At 49.6% G+C, this 26967-nt stretch overlaps 1 protein-coding gene across 2 annotated transcripts in view; it reads left to right on the top strand.

The window, feature by feature from the left end:
* Positions 1–2704: 2704 nt before the first annotated feature.
* Positions 2705–26967, top strand: part of KLHL12 (kelch like family member 12) — a 28017-nt gene continuing 3754 nt past the window's right edge. The window contains exons 1-10 of one of the 2 annotated variants that reach the window (XM_066565343.1): positions 2705–2788; positions 3039–3236; positions 9898–10051; positions 10834–11051; positions 14054–14203; positions 16413–16527; positions 19594–19700; positions 20561–20756; positions 22418–22576; positions 23743–23841. In XM_066565343.1, the coding sequence (XP_066421440.1) occupies positions 2705–2788; positions 3039–3236; positions 9898–10051; positions 10834–11051; positions 14054–14203; positions 16413–16527; positions 19594–19700; positions 20561–20756; positions 22418–22576; positions 23743–23841 (1480 nt within the window). Of the gene's footprint in view, positions 2789–2994; positions 3237–9897; positions 10052–10833; positions 11052–14053; positions 14204–16412; positions 16528–19593; positions 19701–20560; positions 20757–22417; positions 22577–23742; positions 23842–26967 lie in introns of those variants that run through there. The other variant, XM_066565344.1, reaches the window with a different exon arrangement.

A 26967-nucleotide genomic window follows, 5' to 3' on the forward strand; every position in this document is an offset into this window, starting at 1 on the left:
GCTTAAATCAGAGGCCTAGAGAGCTGGTGCCACCCCACTCAGAGCAGAGCCAACACCAACATCACATCAGGTGGCTCAGGGCCTTATCCAGGTACATGTAGGTGACTTTGGAGCATGGTGTGTTTGTACAGAGTGTTCTAGACAGCATCACCTCTGTGGGATGTCATCACCACTGTCATTCCCACACATGGGATGACATCTTCATTTTCAAAGGCCCTGCTTTACTTATTTGCTTATTCTGAAATATTTGCTCACTCTGAATATTTGCTTATTCTTAAAGAACATTGTTGCAGTGAATTTATTTGTACATTATTTCTGAGCCCTATGATGCACCTTGCTCTTGTTTACACAAATTTGATCATTCTAATTTCTCTATTTTAGTTCCTTTTTCTTATTTCAATAATATTTATTTAAAAGGATAAAAAATATATGAAGAACATTAATGTAGAGAGCAATGCAATATATGTCACCATTCAAATAACAACATGTATCTAAATTAACAAACATAAAGTAAATTGTGTTGTACTTTTCATCCTTTGAGATATAAAATTTAATGTCAATATGCAATTTTTACTGTGGCTGCCTTAATTTTCCTCAGACTTTTTTTCTTGAAAAAAATCATAGAATTACAGATAGAACACCTGAGCTGGAAAGGACATACAAGGATCATCCAGTCCGACCCCCGCCCTGCCCAGACCACCCCAACAATCCCACCCTGGGCATCCCTGGCAGCGCTGCCCAAACACTCCTGGAGCTCTGGCAGCCTCGGGGCTGTGCCCATTCCCTGGGGAGCCTGGGCAGTGCCAGCACCCTCTGGGGGAAGAGCCTTTCCCTGATACCCGGCCTGACCCTCCCCTGGCCCAGCTCCAGCTGTTCCCTCAGGTCCTGTCACTGTCACACAGAGCAGAGGTCGGAGCTGCAGCCCCCAGTGGGCTCTGACCTCAGGCCCCAGGGTGAACAGACCAAGTGCCCTCAGCCACTCCTCGTGTGGCCCCTCCAGACCCTTCCCTATTTCTGTGATCCTCTTTTGGACACTCTCCAACGACTTCAGATCCTTCTTATATTGCAGTGCTCAAAACTGCCCCTCGGACTTGAGGTGAGGCTGCCACCATGCAGGGGGTGGGGGAGCCACCCATTGTTCCAAACTGGCTTTGATACTCCAGGGCTTTCATCTGTAGCCTTGGGCAATCAGCCCCAGGTGGACACAGAGGCTGACTGTTGGGAAATGAGGTGCACAGAGAGCACTAAGCAGGCAAATGCTGCCTCTTTCCTCCGTTCCTCCAGGCTGTATCTCCCATGCACTGAGTCTGCTTTCACACCCTGGTCACACATCCCTCCTGACTCCGAGCTCCCAGAGGAGCAGGTGATGATGCAGTCTCACACAAATACTGGTACCTGCCTCCAGAACAACAATTTCTGCTTGAGTTGGATCTAGAGAACAAGGTGCTGCTGACTCAAAAATCCCCCGTGGCAGAGTATCTGCAGCTCTGAAGGCAGTGGTAAACTGCCCTCCTTGCCAAACACTGGATTCTCATCTCCAGCTGCTGGGTCTTGCCAATCATTTGCTTCTTTAGCATGGCTGAGGTCAAACAAATCCTCCAAACTCTCATTCCATGTACAGCCTCCAAAAAGACTGACCCTGGTTCTTGGAGGACAAAGCTTATGAATTAATGATCAGCCTGCAGGCCAGGATAATATCTCAACCTTGATGGACATATTCCTTAAGTCATACTCTGTTCTACATTTAGCTGGGAATTTATCTCAGGTTGTTGACAATGACTGTGCACCTGACTGTATGTATGGATTCAGGTTTTAAAATTCATCCCCAGGCAGGCTTGGAAGCAAGCTCGAGGGCAGGAGGGGAGCGGAGGCGGCTCAGGGCTGTCAGCTGGAGGCGATCTGCCGGAGATGTTGAGTTGTGTGTGTGGGAAGAGCTCAAAAATAGTATTAATTTTAAAATCCTGGGATTCTAGAGCAGGCTGCCGGAGCCTGGCTCCCAGCTTGGCAGAGCCAGATCCAGGGGATCACCCGGCAGGAACCACACCAGGGGAAGGAGGCAGCTCACACCCTGCCCTGTGCTCTGTGAGGGATCTGTGAGGGCTCTGCTTCCAGAGCACTGCAGCAGGGAACCCAGAATCATGGAATCACAGCTCCATTAAGGTCTCGAAAAAGCCTTCTAAGATCATGGAGTCCGACCACTCTCCCAGCATTGCCATATTCACCGTGAAGCCATGTCCCCAGGGCCATCTCCACGCATATTTTGAACGTTTTCAGGCATGGTGATTCCACCATTCCATGCCCACTGCCCTGGGCAGCCTGTGCAAGGGCCTGACCACCCCTCTAGGGAAGAAATTTCCCCCATTATCCAACCTGACCCTCCCCTGGCCCAGCCTGAGGCCGCTCCCTCTCCTCCTGTCCCTGCTCCCTGCAGCAGAGCCCGATCCCCCGGCTGTCCCCTCCTGTGAGGAGTTGTGCAGAGCCAGAAGAGCCCCCTGAGCCTCCTTCTCTCCAGGCTGAGCCCCCTTTTCTCCAGGCTGAGCCCCTTTCCAGCTCCCTCACCGCCCCCAGTGCTCCGTTCCCCCCGCGCCCCTCAGGGTCCTGCGGGTCCCGCGGGGGCCGCTGGGGGGCGCTGTGGGGCCCGCTCCGGGCTCGTTGCTCGGCAACCGCCCGGCACCCAGGGGCGGGGCGCTGTGCGCGCAGCGCGATGACGCAATCAGAGCGCGCGGCACGGGGAGAGGGAAGGGCGGGGGGAGGCGAAGTGTGCGGGCCGGGACCTCTCCCCGCGGCGGTGAGTGCGACCGGGCCGGGCTGAGCCGAGCCGAGCCGAGCCGGGCGGGGCAGGGCAGGGCGGGGTGAGGCGGGGCCGGGCCGGGCTGGGCTGAGCTGGCGGCTCCGGGCGGGCGTCGGCGCGGGGTCGCGGTGGGCGGGGGCGCCGGGCGGGGCGGGCGCTGAGGGCGGGCGCTGAGGGCGGTGCGGCGGCAGCGCCCCCTGTCGGCGGCGGGCGCCGTGCCATGTGGCCGTGCTGGCTGTGCCCGCAGGTGCCGCGCGCCATGGCCCCCCCCAAGGACATCATGACCAACTCCCACGCCAAGTCCATCCTCAACGCCATGAACGCCCTGCGTAAGAGCAACACGCTCTGCGACGTCACCCTCCGCGTGGAGCACAAGGACTTCCCGGCCCACCGCATCGTCCTGGCCGCCTGCAGCGACTACTTCTGCGCTATGTTCACCAGCGAGGTCGGTGCTGCCGCCGGCCCTGGGTGCTCCGTGGGTGGAGGAGGCAGGGCCGCCCAGTGCTTGGGCTGGTCTCTGTTGAGCTGCTCAGCAGCTGGGCCAGGATCCCCCCGTAGGGGCCCAGGATCCCCTGGTGGTGATCCTGGAGTCCACTAGATACTCCCCGTGGTTGCTCAGGATGCCCCCGTTGTGGTTCTTGATCCCTTCATGGTGGCTGTGGGTGCCTCAGGAACCCCCATGGTCGCCCTGGATATCTCCATGGCGGCCCTTGGTCTCTGTGAATCCCCCTATGCTGGCCCTGGAGCCCTTGGGGTTCTGACCTGGTGGCCCTGGAGCCCCTCGAGGTAATTCTGTGTCTTATGGTGGCCCCAGAGCCATTTATTGTGACCTGGTAGGGAGTTAAGAGGTTGTGGCCTTGATTCATGGTCTGCTGTGACCACCCTGTGCCCAGGGAGCTGCCAGGCTGAGCTGCCAAGCCGGAGAGTTCTGATACATTTCTTTATTTTTCTAGTGTTGATTTGTGGTTTCCGTGGTTCCGGGCATCTTTCCTGCCCTGGCACAGCGCTGTGGGAGCCGTGCTGGGGATTCTGGGCAGCCCTTGCAGTGCAAGGGAGGGTGTTTGATGCGTGCTCTGGGCTGCCCTTGGCACTGGCTGGGAGCTGGGCTGGGTGGGGGTGTCACTGGGGCTGGGGTGGCTCTGAGCCCCAGGTGCTGCACCCAGCACATCTCACCTGTGAGCACCTTGGCTCTCAGCCCTTCCTGTGAGACTTGCACTACCTGTGTGCAGTTTTCCTGAGTCACTGACAGGCACTGCCTCAGCTGGAGCTGGCACTCGCTGCTGAATGTCAGATGCTTTGCCTGGCTTTGTCTTTATAAGCTGGAGTCAATCTTTGCATCTTTTTCTTATGGAAGATGCTTTCCTTATCCTACCACCTTCCCCATGAGCAGGGAGAAACATTGTTAAGTAGCTCACAGGTCCTAAAGCCCTCCCTGCTAGCCCAAGAGTCATTGCATCAGAGAATGATTTTTTTCTTTGTTTTACCCAGGCACGAAGGCTGTGGCAGAGCTCTCTGTGTGCCCACTTATCTCAGTGCTGTCAGGGCAGCAGGTGTTTACAGTCCTGTGCAAAGAAACCAAAATGATGCTTGTGTGGCCCGACCTCAGACCAATATATTTTTTTGTCCATATCTTCATGAAATTTGTAAATTCATCAGGTTTGTGCTTTTTCTCTGCATAAAGGAAATGTAATTAGATGAAGAAAATGCACAAAGCAGATTCAGTCCCTGGAGGCTGAAGTTCTCTGTTCTCCAGTAGCTCTAGGTGCTCAGCAGTACAGAGGTATCTCTGCTTCTCTGGGTTTGCCTCCACGTTCCTGTCAGTGCTTTCGACTTCTGGACTTGTTCTAGGCAGTGTTACTCCATGTGCTCCAGAATGTTCTTTGTGGCTGCTAACAAAGGCTGGGGGTTGGTGTGCTTTGGGTCTGAGCTGTGTCTCCTTGCTTTGTTACATTCATGTTAACGGTAACATCATGGTGACCTTCATTCAGACGTGTGAGTCTTCCTAGGAAATTAAATTCTTCCTGGGAAAGCAGCTATGCTCAGTGGGCAGAATTGCTTGCTCTCTCATGCTCCCACAATGCCTCTGCTTTAAGGGTTTCTTTCTTTTTGCTTGGTTTGTGTTTCTTCCAAACTCGTTTCTTTGTTATGGAAACCCTAAAGTGCCCAACCTGCCAAGGGGCAACAATTACAGAGTGTTTGTGGGACACTTCCTTCCAGGAAGGGGCAGCTTGGTGAGCCTCAGAGTGGCCATGTTTCCTCTGTGTGTCAGGGCTGTGATGGGACAGTGCTTGGACACTCTCCAGGCACGTGTGGGTGCAGGGTTTGGCCAGGCTGGGACTCCAGAGAGCTCAGAGCGTGTGTGGTGCCATGGGCTGACAGGCCCTGCCAGGGCTTCCTCAGCACTCCATGGCTTCCCTCCTGCAGCTCTGGGGCCTGCTGGGCTGCTCTGATGTGCCAGGCTGGGCTGCACGAGGCTTTGCTCAGAATTGATCTTGGGGTTATGCCATGGCATTCCTGGCCTTTTCTCCTGGGGTTATGCCACGGTATTCCTGGTGTCACATCTGTGCATAGCCAGTACAACACTGGCAGCAATACTGTTGTCATAAAGAACTGCCTTTGCCTCTCTCTGTGTCTCAAGTTTCCTTCCTTCTCTCACTTCTGACTTTTAACATTCTAAGAAGTTGTCAGTCTAGCTTAGTATTAATTCCTTCCCATTTTTTGTTCTCGTTTTGCCACATGAGGAGAAGCCACTGATCACCTGATGAAGCCCAGGCTTTTTACAACACTTTGCTTTGCCCCTGTGCTGAGCAGTGTGGGAGCACTGAAACACCATCAGTTTTACCTGCAGGGTTGTTCCTTGTAATGAAAATTGCAGAGCAGTTTTATCTCCCCTGGATCTTGGCTGTGCATTGGCATTTGTCTTTGTTTGTCCAAGTTAACATGACTTGGGATCTTTTAAGAGCTGATTACTGGCTTCACCTCAGAAGGAAACTGTTCTGTCTTCTCTTGGAGGCTGTGTTCTAGAAATTGAAGGGTCCTTTCCCCCCAGAACAGAGAAATATTATTCTGAAAGTAAACAACTGGTGTTTCCAGGTTCTTACACGGTCAGCTTCTCTGTGCTGTGATTGCTCTCCAGGGTACAGTGAGCCACACATTAGCACTGTCATGCCAGCATTTCTCTCCCCCTGTGAGAAGAAATTGGAGTTTATTCCAGAGTACTTTTGTGTATCTGTATTAGTAAGGGCAAAAACAAGAAGTAGCCTTGGGTAAGAAAGGAGTTGCAAAATTTTAGACCCATTCTCCTGCATGATTGTCGTGGTTTAGCCCCAGGCAGCAGCCAAGCCCCTCAGAGCCTCGTGCTTGCTCCCCCACCAGCAAGATCAGGGAGGGAGTCAGAAGGGTAGAAGCTGGAAAATTTGTGGGTTGAGATAAAGACAATTTAATATGGAAAGCAAAAGTCACATGTGCAAACAAAGCAGACCCAGGAATTCACTCCCTGTTTCCCATGGGCAGGCAGGTGTTCATCCATCCCATGGAGAGCAGGGTTCCAGGACGCGTTACAGTGACTGGGGAAGGCAAACACCATCACTCCAAACATCCCTTCCCTCCTTCCTTCTGCCCCCCACTTTGGGTACTGAGCATGGTGTCATATGGCCTGGACATGCCTTTGGTCACTTTGGGTCATCTGTCCCCGCTGTGTCCCCTCCCAGCTCCCCACACACCCCCAGCCCCCTTGCCAGCCTGGCAGTATGAAAAGCAGAAAAGGTCTTGGCTCTGTGTGAGCACTGCTCAGCAATAACAAAAACATCTCCATTATCATCCCTACATTCAGCACAAATCCAAAATACAGCCCCATGCCAGCCACTGGGAGGGAAATAAACTACCCCAGCCAAACCCAGCAGAATGATTGATGGGTGGAATGGAAAAAGCAACATTGTGTCTCACAAAAGAGCTGTAACCTCAGCCCCTGCCTTAAGGCTTTCATCACCTTGGGGGCCTTGAGGTAAAACTCCTGAGGCCTGGAAGTGACTGTCCTTAGTTGTTTTCCTGGATGCTGTGGTTGATTTTGGGATCTGTGCTGCTGCACACTTCCTATGTATGGGCTACTCCCTTCAGGGAGAGTGAGCAGAGCTCTGATATTAAACAGCAAAGTGGGAAACCAGTCTGAAATTCTGACAGCAGAGGTGTGTCTGGTGCCACTGAACAACCTCAGAGGTAAACAGTGAACACCTTGGAGGGGAAAGCTGCCTGGCCTGTGTGTTTGTTAGCATTGGATGGCCATCATTTTGCATTCTGAGTCCAAGGATGTGGCTGCATGGATGGACCAGGGACTGTCTGTGTCCCAGCAGCCCAGCACTGAGCACTGCAGGCAGTTCTCTAATGCTGCACACACAGGCTGGAGCTCAGCTCAGAGTCCTCATGAGTCTGAAAGGCTGAGAGAATTTGGATTGTTGAGTCTGGAGAAGGCTCTGGGGTGGCCTTCCAGTACCTGAAAGGAACCAACAAGAAAATGGAGAGAGACTGTTTTCACTGGGGTCATAGGAGAAAGGGAAATGGCTTCAAACTGACAGAGGGGGTCCACATAAGGTCCCTTCCAAACAAGACCAATCCATGGTTTTGTGTTCAGAATCAAATTGTCTCCACACTGAGACTCTTCTTTAAGGGATGATGTTAGGATCCCAATTCTGCATCACAGACATTAGATGAATTTACATAAAATACTTCCTTCCTACTAGGCATTCTTAGCATGTGAGTAAACTGGGCAAAAGAACAACCAAGTAGTGGAAGGGAAACAGGAAGTAATCATCTGTATGGTATTAGAGTTGTCCTTGTGGTTTGTGTCGTGGTCACCAATATAAAGAGAGTATGTACATGGTTGGTTGATCGTGGGTCAGGAGCTTCTTTATCAGCTCCAGGCTGATGTGTGAAGAACTGATGCTTACAGCTATCAGGAGGTCAGTAGAAGTTTGTAACATCTTTGGTCCTAAATATGTATGGTCTGTGTCTTCATTTGCTTATTAGAATCATCTGGACATCTTGTCTGATCAGTTCTGCACTTTGGTGGCACCTGTGTCCTTTGTGGTACAAACAGCTTAGTCTTGGTTCAGGAATGTTTTGTCTGGCCCAAGGCAGGAACTGGTTTTAGCTTCTGAATGCAATGCCTGGCCTGTCACACAGCAGGTCAGACAAGGTAATTTGCAGTTCCTTCCCAACTTTGGAATCCATAAAGGTTGTTCACTGAGTCAAGAGATTTGAAAAGCCTCTTCCCTCAAATTCCTTCAAGGGTCACCCTTACCTCCTGTACTTCTGTGCAGGTGTATCTCTGCATGATAGACAGGGCTCAGTCCCAGCAGACAGACATCTGTGCTGTGTCATGGAGTGCCTCTGCAGGAGTAGCTTCCACTGCTCTTATTTTCTGTTTCTGTATCACCTCCTTTTTCCCCAGCTGTGGCAGATGTGAAGCTCAGTGTTGGTGCTTTGGCCATGCTCTCTGCTCCCTGAGCCTCTGCCCAACTGGCTGTACCAACTTTGGGCTCATTCTTGGCAAGAGAAGCCATGGGCTTTCATCTGCATTGTGCTTGCACTGGTGCTGACTGCTCCAGAAGTCAGGGGCTGGTTTTGCAGCGTGCCACAGGAAGATCATTATCCCTTGAGATGCAGCCATGCTGCTGAGCTGGCAGCAGTGTGCAGGGTGTGATCAGTGAGCCCACCAGCCAGTCCATTGGTCAGGAATCATCAGGTGCTCTGCCAGCAGCTCTGTGCTGGAGGCACTGAACCATGAAACTGATGCTTTGTGAAATATAATCTGTTTTGTGCAAATTTGATGGATTCACAGAATTTGCTGTTCCCAAAGATTGACCGTTGAGAGGATAATGTTCCTTGGAAAAAATAATTATTCCAAAATTAATCATAGAGGTGATTAAATAGTCGAGGGACAAAGCCTGGATTGTGTAAGTGCCATCACTGCACAAACTGTCATTTTACTTTGTTTCATTTTAGGAATGAAGTTCACCATAAGCTTGAAGAACATATCAGGAAAGTGACAAGTTGAGAAAGCTTTTTCTTTGGCTTGGTTTTAGAGAAGAATGGTGAAGATGTCCAGGTGTTGGAAAGGAAAATTACGTGTCAGTAGAATTGACTTGGTCAGGTTTAGGGCTGGACATGCCCAGGGAGAAGTTACCAAAGCTCAGGCAGAAGGATGTCCTACTGATAGGGGGCACTGAGAAGCCAAATTTCTGGGCCACAGAGACACTTGGCAAAACTCCCAAAATAAGGAAGAAATTGATAAAGCCAGCCCAGCAGCTGTGCTGAATTCAGCTCTGAATGGGCAGAAGGTAATTCTGGCAGGGGCATGTCGAGACTGCTGACTCACAGCCACCAACTGCAGAAGTCCCCTGACCCAGAGGAAGAGAAAGACTGAGCATGGGACTAATTAGCAAAAGAAGCAAGGAAATCATTAACCAATAGAAGATAGAAGGCTAATCAATAAGAGAACTAGATAGCTTGTAGCCAATGAACATTAATGCCTTTGTTTGCTAAAATGTATAAATAATAAACTTTTTTGTCAGTCTGGCGGGCTTTGGGGATTGGTCCCCAGCCCCCCTTTCTGTGCTGAAGTGAAATGAATCAAATCCCCAGACTCTGGGTGTGGCAATTTGGCCTCTTTCACACCGGGTGAAAGAACCTGATTTGGGCCAACACTTAGATGGAGGCTCCATGGGAACTGCAGCCTGTCACACACATCCAGCTCAGGCAGGAATTCCCTTGGAGCAAAGCTTGGAGTACTGCATGGAGGAGACAGTGGAGTTGTCTTGCACAGGTGACACATGTCATCTCTGCTGACTCAGATCTCAGCTCACAGGTTTTACTGTGCTGTGTGACTGTCCTTTTGAGCCATAAAGAACTTTTGTCTCTTACTCATTTCTGTAAGTGAATTCTGTAGGGAAATTCCCTCCTTCCCTATATCCTTTCAGTGAGCACCAGAATAGAAAGGACAAATCTCTCTTGAAAGCTCTGACAGATCTTATTTTCAAACCTGCTGAGGGTTGTGGGCTTTCTGATCACATTAATGAAAAATAAAGCTGTGTCTCCCTTTCAATTTACAGCTCTCAGAGAAGGATAAACCCTGTGTGGATATCCAGGGCCTGACAGCTTCCACCATGGAAATCCTGCTGGACTTTGTATATACAGAAACTGTGCATGTGACAGTAGAAAACGTCCAAGAATTGCTTCCAGCAGCATGTCTGCTTCAGCTGAAAGGTAATTCAAAAATTAGCACAAATTGCATCATTGCTGCTGTTTAGAGATTTGGTTTGTTTGACCCTCTGTGCATGGAAGAGAGGCTGGGGGAGGAATGATATTTTTAAGTAGTTATGTCCAACTTCTCTTTTCTTGTGTGCTGTGGTCTCATGGTGGAGGAATGGATTTGAGTGCAAAACAAAATGGTAAAACAGGTTCCATTCTTTGGGCTACTGTAGTTCTGCAGGAGGACTCCCAAGAGGAGTTGTGAGCTGTATAGCACATAAATGTTACAGCTCAGTTAGATTATTATAATAAGCAATCCTAGATGTCATTTGACCTGCCATCACAGTGTGTCTGGGTCAGTAACAGACTGGTTGCTGTCATTGCACATGCACCTATGGAGCTATCCCAGACAATTATCCCAAATCCCAGACAGGTTGCCTAAAAGTTATCATAGTCCTAGAGATCTGGTGCCATATCCACTGGCAGACACATTAGTGGTTTATAATCCATGAAGCTGAGTATAGCTCACACTGCAGTCTTCCTGGTATCAGATTGATATCATTCTTTCATTGGAATAGAACAGCCAGAGCTCAAACCAGCCCAAACACGTGGTCTGGCTGCTCCAAGTGTCCTCAGTCTCCAAAGCAATACATGCATGTATGTTTCTGTAGTACTTTTACTTGTTCTTTGGATTGGACTTTCATTATTGCTTAGAACTTTCTTTTTTGAAGACCTTGCCAAAGCAGTGGATTGATAGTAAGTGTGCAGTGCTCATTCACCCCTCCAATTTTCCCTAGGTGTGAAACAAGCTTGCTGTGAGTTTCTAGAAAGCCAGCTGGATCCATCAAATTGTTTGGGCATTCGGGATTTTGCTGAGACACACAATTGTGTGGATCTAATGCAAGCTGCAGAGGTCTTCAGCCAGAAACATTTTCCAGAGGTGGTTCAGCATGAAGAGTTTATCCTCTTAAATCAAGAAGAGGTTGAAAAGCTCATCAAGTGTGATGAAATTCAGGTAAAACCTGAAAAGTACCATTACTGTGCAAAGCATTGAAATAAAACATTGAAACCAGTCAGTAATTAGTCCATACTCCTGGGATGGACTTCTCACACAGTTCCTGAATTTGAAATTTAATTTTCAAGAGGCATCTATTTTTATTTTTGGAGTTTGTAATTTTATCAACACCATGTAGCTTCTCTGTAAGAATTTGTTGTCACACAAGTGTTTCTTGCAAGTCAATCACAGCGAGTTAGTTCCCTTTGCAGAGTTATTGGCCCTTCATTCCCTCCTTTCCCTGGAGAAGATAAGTTGTCTCAATGCCTACATTTCAGAAATAGCCTCAAGCTCTAACTTCTGTTTGGCTGCTGCACAAGGAATCCTGGGCTGGTGCAGGGTGGTCTGACTCTGCCAGGGGTTACAGGGAGATTTAGTTCCCTGAAGGTGAGCTGCTGGAGGGTGTGCTATGTGACTGGAACATGTCAGATACATTTTTCCAACTTTTCTATGAATAAGTTGAACATTAAATGAGGTAAATGAGGAAAGAGCTTGACTATTTATTGGCCCCTATTTATTGAGGTGGATTTTGTTGAGAGCTGATGTTCACTGCAGTGGAAAGGCTTGAAGCAATCACTGCTCAGAGTTCAGGGGAGCAGGAATGTCTGGAAGCAAACCAGTGTATGGGATATCTTTGGTGGTACTCCTGAAAAGCCAGTACAGGGGTAGCCAGAGGAGAATTGTTGATGTGTTCCTTGAAAGTGGTCTTCAGCCATGCCAACATCCCCTTGTTAATGAGGCTGCTTGAGAAAAAGCCTGTGAGGCAGTGGTGAAGGCCCCAGCTCTGGCTGGGATCTGCAGTGGAGGAGGCTGAGTGTGCTTGGTGTTTGACCAACTGCAGTTTTGTGCTGTGAGGGGCTGAGCTCCTGTGGCTTGTGATGCCATAGGCCAGCAGCTTCTGGGCTGGGACCAGAAAAGAATGAGGAACTTCAGAATGACCCAGCCAAGCTTCTTGGATGATTTGCTCAGGAGAGGTGACATTCCTTGTGGATTGGAAGGGCTGGTTCAGACCTTGCAGCAGGCAGTGTGTTGGGCTTGCACTGTGGTACCTTTAGAATATGTGATGAGTAGGGCACAGGAGGGGATTCTCCCCTCTTCTCTGTCCTTGTGAGACCTCACCTGGAGTGCTGTGTCCAGGTCTGGGGTTCTCACAGAACATGGAACATGTGAACCTGTTAGAGAGGGTCCAGAGGAGGCCACAGAGATGTTCTGAGAGCTGGAGCCCCTCTGCTCTGGAGCCAGGCTGGGAGAGCTGGGGCTGTTCACCTGGAGAAGAGGATTCTGCAGGGAAACCTTATAAAGGGGCTTATAAAAAAGAGGAAGAGTGACTTTTTACATGGACAAGGGGTAACAGTTTTAAAGAGGAGAGATTTAGATTTGATGTTGGGAAGAAATTCTTCCCTGTGAGAATGCTGAGACCCTGGCACAGAGTGCCCAGAGAAGCTGTGGCTGTCCCTTCCCTGGAAGTGTCCAAGGCCAAGCTGGACCAGGAGCAGCCTGGTCTGGTGGAAAGTGTCCCTGCCCATGGCAGGGGGTGGAATGGGATGGGCTTTAAAGTCCCTTCCAGCCCCGACCAGTGTGGGATAAGGAGCAGATCTCTCTCCTGCTGTGCCAGCCCAGAGGTGCTGTGTGGAATCAAGAGTGTGATAAGGGAACACCCTCAGAAAATCTCTGGGCTGCTCAAGAAGTGCAATGACAGGTCCTCAGTGTGATCCTGCATTTAGTGTTACTCATCATTTATCAGAAAACATAAATGATTCAATGAATGGTAAAGCTGTTAAATATATCTGAGGACATTCAGTTCAGGAAGGAATAAATCAACACAGGATTATTGCATTTAAAGAGGAGGTGGGGAAATTGGAAACAATACAGTAGTCTGCTCTCCTTTTGTGAGCTCTAAATGTCCTTCCCCTGTAATTCCAAGAGAAAGAGGCCATTCCAAATTACACTGTAACAAATATAAAACAATGGTGTAGAAGAATGCCTTATATAATTAACCTCAGTGGCTCCCTGCTTCAAAACATTCTGCCTGACAGCTTCAGACTGGATTTCAAAGGGGACCAGTCATAGGCTGGTGGGAAGGCTCAGTCCTTTCATCACAAGCTCTTCTTTTATCTTCATATTTAGTCTCAGTTAACAGACTGTGTGATAATAAATTCATGTCTGATTTCCTTTTATGTCGGATGATCTGATAGATGTGCAAAAAGAAAACAAAGTCTAAGTAATATATAAGTAATATATAATTCTTATATATATAGAAGTAATATATAATTCTTTTATATATAGATATAGATATACAATTCTTATGCTTTTGTTAATCAAAGGTGTCCAAAGCATCTGTGGCTCATTAAAGGATCAAATTTGGATTATTTAGTCAGTGTAATCTCCAGAAGTGGTGTAAGCACCAGCATGTGCTGGTCCTAAATGGAGACAGAAATAAACTAGTGATAAAATAAAATAAACAGTAGAAATAAACAGTAGCGTTCATGCCCTGGGATTCTCCACTCTGAAATCTTTTTTAGTTTTTAAAAGGTGGATTGAAACCTTAAATGTACCTGCTCTGGCTGGAATGTCTGTGGGGCAGTGTGTAGGCCCAGGGCTGCCAGGGCCTAGGGCAGACACTTTGCTGTGCAAAGGAAACATGATTCTAATCTTCTCTTTGATAGCACTTTGAATTTTGCAGGAGCTCTCAGCTCCAGGCTCTGCTCTGCACCATAGCACTCACTGCTCTGGGACTTGGGCTGCCCGTGGTTGATCTCAGCTGCAGGGGAAAAAGCAAATGCAGGTTTAAGGAAAAGAAAGTGAGGGAGTTCACTGTGGTTATGGGGATTTCCCCAAGGGACCTGTAGCTGAAGGGTCCTCCTCCCCTGCTCGCTGTGAAGCAGAGCAGCAGCTGAGCGCTGTGTGCTCCGTGGCAGCAGCTGCTGTTCTGCTGCCCCTGATCGGGGTGTGCCTGTGTGCAGGTGGACTCGGAGGAGCCGGTGTTCGAGGCGGTGATAAACTGGGTGAAGCACTCCAAGAAGGAGCGCGAGGCGTCGCTGCCGGAGCTGCTGCAGTACGTGCGGATGCCGCTGCTCACGCCGCGCTACATCACCGACGTCATCGACACCGAGGTACGGTGAAGGTCCCCCTGCCCCAGAGCAGGCTTTGCCCTGAGCAAGGCAGTCCTACCCACACAGCTCAGTCCCTCCTGGAGACAGAGTGCCCGCATACCCAGGCCGCTCGTAGCCGCTGCTACCTTAAGCAAGCTTAGTGGATTTCAGCTCTTTAGTGATTATCAGCTCTCTCAGGATTTCCAGCTCTTGCTTGCTAAGGCACCAGTGGGCTCAGGGGAGAAACAGATGAGAGAGAGGAGAAGGAGAGGTCCTGGTGGTTCCACAGCGATGGTTTTACTGAGGGGTCTGTGAAGGGTTCCAGCGATGGCTCTTCTTCTGCTGAATGGGCTAAAACAGCCCCTTTTTATAGGGTATAGGGGATCCAAACTTGTCCAATAGTAGGGGTTAGGGGACAGTGACCTATAGGGTTATAGAGATAAGCTAGGGTCCAAGAGGCAGAAGACAGGAGCTTATTTTGCTATCTCATCATGACTCAGCAATTCCTGCTGTCAAGTTTTAGCCCTCCAAGGGGTCTTAGACACACAATTCTATGGAGTCTGCTACAGTACAACAGCCACTGCTGCTCCTGCCTGGCCTCTGCTGGCCCCAGAACGGCTGCAGAGCCCTTTCTCTGCTGCTGTTTGGTGACACTGTGCAGCTGTCCCTGCTCAGCGCAGTGCTGCTGTCACACTGAGCTGATTGCTGTGCCAGCAGTCACAGCATCCTGCTCTGCAGCCCCAGGGTGCCCTCTCCAGTGCCATTAGTCAGCTGTCCCTGCAGATATCCACAGCACCTTTCTGTTGTCATCCCTTACAGTCTCCAAGTGCCTTCTGCCTTCATTCCTAAGCACTGGCAGGTCCCCTTCCCCAGGCTGAAGATTGCTGGCATCGATCTCAGGAAGGTCATGGCTCCTCAGAAGGTGTCTGAGGTGCAGATGAACAGAATGTACCTCTGAGTGAGAAAGACAGCAGCTGTGTGGGTCCAGGACCAACACACAGCCAAGAGCCATGGCTAACGCTGCTGCTTTGTGTTCTGGGATGCTGCAGAGGCAGCCCAAAATGGGGACAACAATTAAGCTTTTAAGTGTTAATTCCAGACAGGAAATGACCCCAGGCAAGATTTCAAAGGAAGGCCCAGAGAAGGTCAAACCAGCCTTCAGGTTGGATGGTCATAGGATGTACTCAAGGGTCACTAGCCCTTGTCACCTGACAGGTGCTGAGTGGTGAATGACAGACATTTCTCTATGTCAGGAAAAGGCTGATTTAGCAACAGTCATCTCAAATGTGATAGATTATGGAAGTTACTAAATCAGGACAACCTAATGGGCCGTTGTGGTAGGTTGTGCCAGAGCTAAAGGGTGTTCAGTCAGATTATCGTGGTCCACTTCAAACTGAAATTTAAGCTAATGGAAAAGGGACTGGTACCAAAACAAATAGATCTGTTCCAAATCCAGCCTGAGACAGAGTGTGTGCAGCCCTCAGCTCTCAGAGTGAACGTGGAGGGTGACCTGTCCAGTCTGGCAGGGCCACACACTGGTGGCACATCCTCAGCTTGGGGCAGTGTGGAGAGTGGAGTGTTGGCCCCATGTGCCTGTCTCACACGGACACCAGGAACCTGTAGAGGTAAATCTGAACTTACTGAAGCAGCATGTACACCCAACACCCATAGGAAAATGATAGCTGAGCTGAAAGGAGGTTGGTCCAGGCCCTCAGCTAGGGAAGGGAATTACACAGCATTGTGCAAGGATATGAGGCTGTCCTTGCATGCCCCTCACTCTTCAACAAGACCTCAGTGTTCCTGGTGCCTCTTCACAGCTCCATGTCCCGTGTGCACAGTGATCAGGGCAGTAAATCAGCTAAACAGTTTCATTGTGCTGTGCTCTCCTGCTCCTCTCCAATGGCAGGTGCAGGTCAAATTGTGTGGGGCACAACAAGTGTGGTTTCACTGCCAGTTCCCCTTCCTAGCCATACTTCTGCTGGCTTAAATGGAGCAGAAGTGGTTTTTCCTTAGTGTTCCAATGCAGCCATTTTCTTTAAGGAGCCTTCAGTGCCAGACTGTGAGGATGGAGCCATATCTTCTCAGCACCTTCAGTTGCCTTTGCATTTCCCAGGACCCGCACACAAGTCCTTTTCATGCTGTCTGAGCTGATGAGAGTTGGCTTTAGGACAGTTCTTCTGAGGTTTCTTAAAATACATTGCATGTAGCAGTGACTCATGTTTCTCCCCAGCCCTTCATCCGCTGCAGCCTGCAGTGCAGAGACCTCGTGGACGAAGCCAAGAAATTCCACCTTCGGCCCGAGCTCCGGAGCCAGATGCAGGGACCCAGGACACGAGCACGTCTGGGTGAGCAGCAGAAAAAGGACCCTGAGAGGGGCCAGGGCACTGGCAGGTGTTGTGTTAGCCCTTGTCTAATGCCTTGTGACTGTGTTGGTGTTCTTCACAGCAGTAACTTGTTGTGCCATGGTCCCCAGCAGGACAGAGAGGGGACTGGAGCAAAGGACAGAGGTGCCTCTTTAGTGCCAATGTGGGGTCTAGCTGACTGCCTTTAATCCCAGCCCCTGCTGTGGCCTTAAAACCAATTTCCTGAGTTGCTGGTGCCTGCAGATGCATTTGTCCCAGCATGCAGCTGTCCAAGAAGTGTGGGAAGAGTTTCTTCCTGTCTGAAGAGGTAGGTAGGTAGGTATCAGAGTCCAAAGTAGAGCTATGAGGTGAGTGGCAGCTGCCTTACAGTGATAGCAAGTTTCCACAGCAAATTGAACAGGGGAAGGTGCAAGGAGGGAGATGGAGATGTCCCTCTTCCCCTTCAGAGGTGCTTTTTTTTTCTCCCTAGCCTTGTTAAGGCAAATAAATTATGATATCTTCCTTTATTTCAGTAACTTCTACCAAGCACAGTCACTGAATTGTTCAGAAAATGTTTGTCTTAGGGCTGTGAGCGCTCAAGGGCAACATAAAAGTAGGACTGACCTACAGAAAAAGGAAAAGTATTTTACTGGCTTCTGTGCCATGCCTGTGTCCTGGTGCACTCCCAGGGCACTGCCATCAGTGCCAGCAGGTACCACTCTCCCTGCAAGGAATCCTCCCTGTGTGTTCTCCAGTGCTGCTGCAGGTGTGGTGGAGAGAGATTCCAAAATCCCTTTGTGGTCTCTTTTAGGGGACAGAAAGCAGTTTAACCACAAAAGGAGGAGGGCAGATCAGGTTTGTCAGAGACACAGTGATTGCACCTCTCTGGCCTGAAGGAAATGTTGTTGTGCTGTTCCTGCATAGTCCAGGCCTCAGCACATTTTGTGGGAATTCCTGTACCAGTTTTGAAGATCTGCACTTCAGCTCAGCCTGTCATGGCAGCAGCCTTCCAGTATCTGAAGGGACCTACAAGAAGCCAGAAAGGGACTCTTCATCAGAAACTGCAGCAATGGGACAATGGGGAATGGTTTCACACTGAAAGAGGGGAAATCTAGGGAAGAAATTCTCTCCTGAGAGGGTGGGCAGGCCCTGCCCAGAGAAGCTCTGGCTTCCCCATCCCTGGAAGTGTCCAAGACCAGGCTGGACACAGCTTGGAGAAGCCTGGGATAGTGCAAACTGTCCCTGAACATGGAATGACATGTGCTTTAAAGTCTTTTCCAACACATACCATTTTGTGATTCTATGATTTTAGAAAAACACATTTCATTTTATTCTTAGTTGAAATACTTCACCTGATGAAAAAGACATTAAAAAACTGTTTTATTGTCTAATTGTACAGGTTAAAACTGCACATTATTGTTGAGGTTCATCCTTTGGATTCAGCCCTAGCTGTTTTAATTGATTCCATACCATCTGAATTCAGCAATGTGTCACTTTAAACTGTGATCAAGGCATGCATTAACTTTGCACAGGAGGAGCTGAAGTGATTGCACTTTTAGCTTTCTTACTGGAAAAGAGGCTTTGCAAGATGTTGGAGCTCTTGTGAATCCTTCCCAGTTATTTTTTATATTATTCTTCATCTGAGGTGGCACCTTTCTGCTTTGTGACAGACAAAGTCTTGTTAAATGTTTGTTGCTTGGGGTTCAGTCCTTGTGCAATGAAAGGCTGGACAGTCCTAAATTCTAGTGATAAACTCCCTGTTCCAGAAAGGGCCCAAGGAGTGGAGGGGATGCTCAGCTGTTCTAAACCTGAGGCAGAAGCCTGCTTCCAGGCAGTGATTAGAGGGGAAGTTGCAACTCTCCAGGTCACAGCTGTTGCTAACAGTCATGGAGGAAATAAGAAAAATTCAGAGAATTCATCTCAGAGAAAATAGATAGAAGGCAATTTTGAAATAAAATACACAAGATTTAAGAGACAATTCCTGGGAAAATATTTAATTGGTTTTCCAGCCTTCAGACAGCCTGACTTGTTTCTCAGTTATGTGGTGAACAAAGTCCCCTAAATCAGGCCTGGATGTCACCTGAGGCCAAGAGGAGACTTTGTGTTGTGAGGAGGCTGCAGGGAAGCAGCCATTCTCCTACAGATTCTATGGAGTGGTGAGAGGTTTGGGAAAAACAGTGGAAAGGCACAACAGCTCTGGCACAACAGTACAAAAGGAGATAGAAAGGAGTGAATTTCACCACCTGTCTCTGAGGCAGCTTGTCTTTTCAAAGTGCCTCTGATGTTTGGAGAAACAGCCCTCCAGCAGCCAGCTCCTAACACCTCAGTCAACTGTCTGCCACATGCTCTGAAGCATTTCTCCCTTCTCTTTCTTGCTGAGCACACAGGGAGTGTTGAGTTTGTGAGGGTCCCCAGGACAAGGTGAGAGATGAGGAATCTGACTCCATGTTCTCAGGAGGCTGATATGATACAACATGATATATGATATTATGTTATATTATATTATATTATATTATATTATATTATATTATATTATATTATATTATATTATATTATATTATATTATATTATATTATATGCTATACTAAATCTATACTAAAGAAAGAGAAAGGATACAGACAGGAGGCTTAACAAGAATGAACAATAAAAACTCGTGACTGACCCCTCAGAGTCCAACACAGCTGATGGTGATTGGTTATTAAGTAAAAACAATTCACATGAAATCAATCAAACAATAATCAGTTGGTAAATGATCTCCAGACCACATTCCAAAGCAGCAAATATAGGAGAAGCAATCAGATAATTATTGTTTTCATTTCTCTCTGAGGCTTCTCAGCTTCCCAGGAGAAGAAATCCTGGCCAAGGGATTTTCCCAGAAAATATGACAGTGACAAGGGAGTGTGAGTGCCTGAGCCAGGTTAGGTCCCTTCTCCAGAGCCAAGACAAAAACAGTGATTTAGAGGCAGCTTTGTGCCAGAGAAGGCTCAGAGTTTCTTCAGGTTGTTCCCCTGAGGTGACCCTTTGGTTGTGAAGGGATTGACTTGGCTTTGCTGTCCCTCTGTCCCTCAGGAGCTAACGAGGTGCTGCTGGTGATCGGCGGCTTCGGCAGCCAGCAGTCCCCCATTGATGTGGTGGAGAAATACGACCCCAAGACCCAGGAGTGGAGTTTCCTGCCGGTAAGGGACTGCTTCTGAGCACCACTGGGCTGAGCAAACACTGATCCTGCAGCACCAGCTGGATAACCATCTCCTTGGGCTGTCCTGTGCAATCTGCTGAGGATTTCTGACAGAAATTCTTTAGAGATTTACATGGAGAATGCAGAGTGACTGAGGGAGAGGGGGTTGTTGTCATAGACCTGATCAGCTGAGCCTGCAGAGACCCACATCTTGGTTGTGGGAGTGAGAACTATCATGTTTCTTAGTGAAGGGGTGTGAAGCTTTAAGGTTAGTGATGATAATTGGAATGTCAATAGGAACCGTGTAATCAGTGCAGTCTTAAGGCTGCTGCATGATCCCACTGCTTGCAGTGTTTTGGAGCATAATGGGAAGAGAGAATTCCTGCACTGAGGAGTATTTCTACCCAAATTAAAATCAGCTTTATCTGTGTGAAATGGTGGAGAACTGCCTCTTCTTCAGTATCACCAGTCAGGGCAGACTCAGTATCACCTGGTGTTCCAAAATTCTGATCTTTTTTGGAGGCTGAAAGCTTCATCAAATATTCAGAGTCCCTACTTTTTCCCATTGTAATAGGAGGCTAACAAAATCATCCCAAATGCATTGGGGGTTATACAGCAGCACAGGATAAATGACATTTAGTGTGAAACATTTGAGTGCAGAGAGACACAGTCCTGAGAAGAGAGCACAGCCAGGGGAGGCAGGCACAGTCACTCAGGCTGTGTCCTTTAAATCCATAGAGCTGCCTGCCCTGGGGCAGTGGCCATTTCCCAAAGGAGCAGCAGGAGAGGGTGAAGAGCAGGGGCTCATCTCCATGGCCAGTGCTGTTTCTGTCTGACCTTGGTGTTGCTTTGCTGTCGCAGAGCATCACCCGCAAGCGGCGCTACGTGGCCACGGTGTCGCTGCACGACCGCATCTACGTCATCGGCGGCTACGACGGGCGCTCCCGCCTCAGCTCCGTGGAGTGCCTGGATTACACCTCGGATGAGGACGGCATCTGGTACTCCGTGGCTCCCATGAACGTGCGGAGAGGGCTGGCAGGAGCCACAACCCTCGGAGGTACGTCCTGCTCGCTGCCAGGGTGTGGCATTCACACGCCCTCTGAACAGAGAGGAGCTGTGAGGCGAGCAGAGAGAAGGAAAACACAATTCTTATCTCGCTTGCTGTGCCTGTGTTGTGCTAAAGTAGAATGCAATATGGAGAATGTTTACCCAAAGAGGTGTTTTGTTCCCTTGGCCTGTCTGGGCCAAGAAGTGTGTGTGTGTGTGTGTGTGGGACTGTCATGGGACAGTCAGGAGAGAATCAGGGATGAGTGCAGTTCTGAGCAGTGTGAGCAAGGGTGAGTGCATGGCAGATTCAGTTTAGATACAATGTACATAGTATAGTATAGTATAGTATAGTATAGTATAGTATAGTAATTCTTTATCCTTCTGATGATGGAATCAGATGCATCATTCTCCCCTCCATCACAGTCGTCTTTGATTTACAATACCAGGGCAGAGCAGCCTGTATCTCCGGCCTGAGATGCCCTGAGCTGCTGTGTGAAGAGTGGGCTGGCTCTGCAGGAGGAGGGGAGCCTGAGATTCTGCCTTCTCATCACTGGGATGCAGAAATGGAAAACTTGCCCACATATCCTGAGAGGAGCTCTTCCTCCGCTGCATTCCTGCAGCATTCCTGCAGCATGTATCTGTGAACTGGGGGAAAGGGGCTCTGTGAGAGATTATGGAGTGGGAAGTTCTGAGGGTGGTGACAGTGTTGGGCAACACTGAGCACAGGACACCAAGTACAGCTGTGACCATCCAGCACTGCAGTGACTGGAACATCTGCAGGGAAGGAGTGAGGACTTTGGGGAGGTACTGGCATGAGGCTCACCATGGGTAGGGTTTGGTTTGGGCATGGCAGTGTTTCAGTGGTTCTGCAGCATGAAAAAAAATAGCTGAATTCTGTGTGTTCTCTTTCATCCATCAGCAAGAAGCAGATTTAAGGGCCATAATAAAGCCTCTTATTTGGCCTTATCATAATGCAGAGCACTAGGGCTCAGGAGCTCAGTCCCTGGGTAGGGACCGGGTGCCCGAAGCTCGCTCGCTCATGCCAAGACCGCAGGGCTACCATCTAGCAAGCACGGTGATTATCAGCTCTATAGTGATTGCAAGCTCTCAGGATTTCAGCTCTGCTTGCTAGGTAGTGGTGCCCTGGGCTTGAGGCTGCAGCAGACGGAGAGAGAGGAGAAGGAGAAGGCGCAGGCTGTTCCACGAAGATGGCTTTATTTGGGGAGGTCCGTGAAGGGTCTCTGCTCTTCTTCTTTCTCCGCTAATGGGGTACAGTATGCTTCTTTTATAGGGTTGGAAAGGATCCAAGCTTGACCAATGGGTAAGAGGTTAACATGACATTGCCTTATAGGGTTACAGAGGTAGGTTAAGGGGTGGAGGACAAGAAAACAGGAATTTTCTTTTGCTGTTTCAGCATTCCTATTGTTCATATCCTCCATGGTGCTTTTCCTAAATCTATGGGGTTTACTACAGGGCCAGATGGAAGTTGTGTTTGTTTGTTGGGCCTGTGAGCCAGGCTGAGGAGCCTGGGTTCATCTTGGCTCCCAGTGTGCCATGGTCTGTTCTCTGTGGTTTGCAGTCCATGTTGCAGCTTTGCTCCGTGTGTCAGGGCCCTGGTGCTGCCTGCCCCTGGCTGACTGGCTGTGGCTGGTGCCTCCTCTGTCCCTGCAGACATGATCTACGTCTCGGGGGGCTTTGACGGGAGCCGCCGGCACACCAGCATGGAGCGCTACGACCCCAACATCGACCAGTGGAGCATGCTGGGAGACATGCAGACAGCACGGGAGGGAGCAGGGCTCGTGGTGGCCAACGGAGTCATCTACTGCCTGGGTAGGTACCCTCAGCACCTCTGAGCTGTGCAGAGCCTGCCTTTTTACCCAAGGGACCATTCAAGTGCTGCCTGAGCAGCCCCAACCTGTCACATCCGTGTTAGAAAAGGTTTAAGCTCACTGGGCACTCACAGCTGTGTCAGTGCTGCCTGACCTCACTGTGCCCGTCACAATGGCTTGAACTGCAGCTGCCACATCACTGCAGGGAATGCTGCACACTGCAAATTACACACAATTTACACACACTGCATTTGAAGGATGGCAGGAGTGTGGAGGTAAGAAATGCCAGCTGAGGCTTTGTGTGGCCTGGGCAATGTCTAAATGCCCAGACATGAAGCAGGTAGCTGTGGGACAGGGGGTGCACCTGCAATGGTGGCTGTAGTGCTCCAGAAATGTATCTTGAGCTGTCTGTTCTCCAGCTTCTTCCTGTAGCACTCATTTCAGTTTCAGAGCACTACACCAGCTGTGAATATAGTGAGATTGCCAGAGGACAGAGCACTCTGAAGCTTGTTCTGTGGGCCCCAGAAAAGGCAGGCCCAGTGTTGCACCCACCTCTGTTGCAGTCCTGTTCCTGTGGAGTCACAGATCTTAGGCACTGGTTTCATAGAGCCACTGGATGCTTTGGGTTGGAAGGGACTTCATCTCATTCCACCCCCTGCCATGGGCAGGGACACTTTCCATCAGACCAGGTTGCTCCAAGCCCTGCCCAACCTGGCCTAGAATAAACCAACCATGTTCATTCTTCTTCCTCTTGCTGTTCCCCAGGGTGGATGGCAGCACACTGCTCCTTTGCTGGGGCTGCACAGAGATTTTGGTATCTGCTTGTGAAACAGCTCTTGAGAGATCCCAGCCTACACCATTCAGCCTCAGCACAGACCTGGGAGCTGCACATCTGCAGGGCTGCACCAGCAGTGGCCTCAGTGTGCTCAGAGGCAGCTCCATGGGGCTGGCCTGGTTTGCTGCTTTGGGGAGGTGATGCTCTCCCAGGGCAGTGTGAGGGCAGAGCTGGCTCTGGGCTGGCTGCAGGATGCTCTGCCCCACCAGGATGGGCTGTGCTGATGGCAGTGCCACGCTGTGCTCAGGGCCCACCAGGCATGGTACTGCTCTCTGCACAGAAAACATTCTCCCCAGGCCAGCCCCATGGTTTGCTCCTGTGTTTTGTTTCAGGAGGCTACGATGGGCTGAACATCCTGAATTCTGTCGAGAGGTATGACCCCCACACTGGACACTGGACAAATGTCACTCCAATGGCCACCAAGCGCTCAGGTAAGAGCCCACGGTGTCACTGCTGAGTCAGAAATGACACAGATTAATGAGTGACACGCTCCATGTGTTTTCAGAAGGCTAATAACAATTTTATTAGGATCCCATTCCTTTTTATACTCTAGTTCACAAAAGTGGACCTCATTGGTCCTTTGATCAGAACACCCTCACCATTGGCTAATTAAGAGGACACCCATCTGTAAACAGCCTTATGGGAAAACAACTTATTGCAGCCACCACCTGTGGATTGTTTAGTATTTGACTATCATTCTTTCTCTCCAGCTGCCTCAAACGAATTCATGGGAAAGCTTATCTAGCTTTCTCTCTCTGACCAGACTGTCACAGCCACAGCCACAGTGCCTGAGGTCAGTGTGTTTCTGCTGCACTGAGGGAGCAGTCACTGCTGCTGTGTTCTGCTGCCCTGGAGGATGCTCTGGCCCCAGTGGGTGGGTTGGCTTTGAGAAAGGATGATTTTACTGGCTTGAATTCCTAAGAGAAATACTAATTTTCACATGCCTCCATCCCAGGCCAGGGTGTGTACAGAGGAATGCAGTTGCAGGGTCACAGGTTACAGGGAGGCAGATGAAATGCTGGGTGACTTCCACAACCAGGAGCAATGCCTGGCATGGAGAAGAGCTCCCAAGGCACAGACTGACCCCAGTACTGGGTCAGTGCTCATCAGCTGCATGGGGCATGGTGAAGGCAGGTGTGGCTGCCAGGCTCCTTCACCTGAGCCCTGCTCTGGGGGAGCACTGCCACAGCACTGTCACCCAGCAGTGGGCTTACACAAATAATCACACCGTAATTATCCCCCACCAGCTCTTCACTTGTCTCCCTGCCTGGTGTTCTATCCAAGCTTTAAGTTGGCATTTGTATCTAGGACAAAAATACAATTTAAATCCTACTTTTGGGGTATCTTTCTGTTTAAACTCTCCATTTCTCAGAGGGGTTGTCATGGGGCTCCTGTAGCTCCTGTGTGCCCAGGTGTGTTGACCTCCTGCTCTGGCTGTGTGCCTCAGGCCTCCTGCCCTGCCCTCCAGGCCCTGCTGATGGGCTGCCCTGGCCCTGCCTGTGTGTGCATGGGAAGGTTGCTCTGTGCCTCCACACCTGTGTGCCTCCCAGTGCTTACAGTTATGTGCTTGGACCCTCTTTCAAATCCCTTTTGAAGCTGCTTTTTCTCTGCTTCTTGCAATAACTGGCCCTCACAGCCAGCTGGGCAGCACTCCTGCATGTGATCCCTGTGCAGTGGTCCTGGTTAGGGACAAGTACTGGGTACTCAATAAAACTGGGCTCTGTTCCAAAACATTTCAGTTTTCCTGTGCCTGCAGTGGCATTCACCAAAACTCCAATCTTTAAATATTTATTCCTGTGACAGGGATATTCATGTTAAGTGTTGGTTTATCTGCCAGGAGTGGATTTGATTTAGGAGTTGGGCACTTTCCACGTCCAGGAAGGCCATACATGTAAAACACAGGATAAAATCTGCAGGTTTTTCTAGGTCAGAGGCACCATGTGAGGTCAATCCATGCATGAATCTCTAGGAAGCTTGAGGATCAGATGGCTTTCCTCAAGGGGCCTGCTGTGGGCACCAGAGAAGGCTGACTTTGGACAAGACCAAAAGCAGAGTTCAAACTTTCTACAGCAGGCCTTTCCCAGCTCTGTGCTCCCCACAGGAGCTGCAGGCTTTAGTGGCTGTGCCTTGGCTGCAGCATGAGCTCCTTGGTGCCACAAGCCAGCAGGAACCTGGTCAGGCTTTTGTCCCCAGCACTGGCTCAGCTGATTCCTTCCTTGGCACTGTGACCTGGAATACCAAGATCTGAAACGTGGGTGTGCCCAAGGGCCTTTTTTTTGCTCAGGTTTTTGTGCTGCCACTCTGGTAATAACACCCCTAACTACTCATACCTTAGGTGTGAGTGCTGGTGACCTTGGACCCTGCAGGATTTCTTTTGTCCCCAAAAAACCCTCTAAGATTTATCCATGTGCAGGTGTTTGAATTCCAAGACCAGGACTAAGAGTAATCTTGGCTGTATTCACAGAGATCATTTCCTCCTTGTTTCTTTTCACCTCTTAGTACAGGTTCTGGAGGGAGGCCACCTCTCAGAGACCTTGGCCACATTGCATTGCTGGCCCCAATTTCCCTGAGTAGGCCTTGGTTTGGTCTCTTCAGCCAAAGCTCCTGGAGAGCCCCTGGGCCAGCCTGGCCATTCCCAGCTGTTCTGAGGCTCTCAGCAAGGACAGACAAGGAAAGCCAGGATGTGTTATTGGAACAGAAAGTCTCTTACACCCTGTTTGTAAAGAAACAGATCCATGCCAGGGTAGCTGGCTCGTTTCCTTCAGGATATTCATTAGTGCAAGAGTTCCATGTGGGTGGTGACAGCCTGACAGGGCTGACTGTGCTCCCAGGAGCCCCTGAGGCCACCAAGTGCCTGGTAATGTCACAGTGTCCTCCTGTGCTGTACCTGAGGGGCTGCCAAGGAGGAACCAAGGCTGGTGGGGGTTATTTGCTGCTGGTTTCATAAATTCCCAGTTGGAGCAGCATATTATTGTCTGCTTTCACTGTGAGAAGACCTGTTCAGGCAGCTGTTCCAGCCACCTCTACTTCTGCAACAGTGTAGAAACCAGTTTTCATTTTGTCTTCCAGAGAAGCAATGTCAGGGAAATCCCTCGTCCAGCTTAGCATGGAGCAGTGTGCAGCTACTCTCCAGGCCACAGCCAGGAGATGGGTGACACCAGGGACTCAGAGTAGCAGAGGAACCTGTCTCTGCCTGCCAGCAGAGCGGGCCTGGTGCTGCTGTGCTCACACACCTGTGGTCAGGTGTCAGCCCAGGTAAACTCTTGTGCTGCTGTGCTGCCCAGGCCCCCATGCCACAGAGTCACCAGTGTTCAGTGGAGTGAGGTGTTTTCATGTTTCATATTGGAGACAACAACACCAGAAGACACAATTACCAGCTATTTTAGGGGAGGTATACAAGCATAAAAAATGTCCTATGGAGAGGGAGGAATTGAGCTGTTCACCTTGTGGCAGCGAGCCTGGTGCTGTCTGTTGTAGTGTTTTTTTATACTTTGCAATACTTTGAAGAAGTTTTGGTTTGTATTCCCATATTTTTCCCAAATGGTTTATCCCAGACT

This window comes from Molothrus aeneus, chromosome 24 (genome assembly GCF_037042795.1).
Source record: "Molothrus aeneus isolate 106 chromosome 24, BPBGC_Maene_1.0, whole genome shotgun sequence".
Taxonomy (NCBI): Eukaryota; Metazoa; Chordata; class Aves; order Passeriformes; family Icteridae; genus Molothrus; species Molothrus aeneus.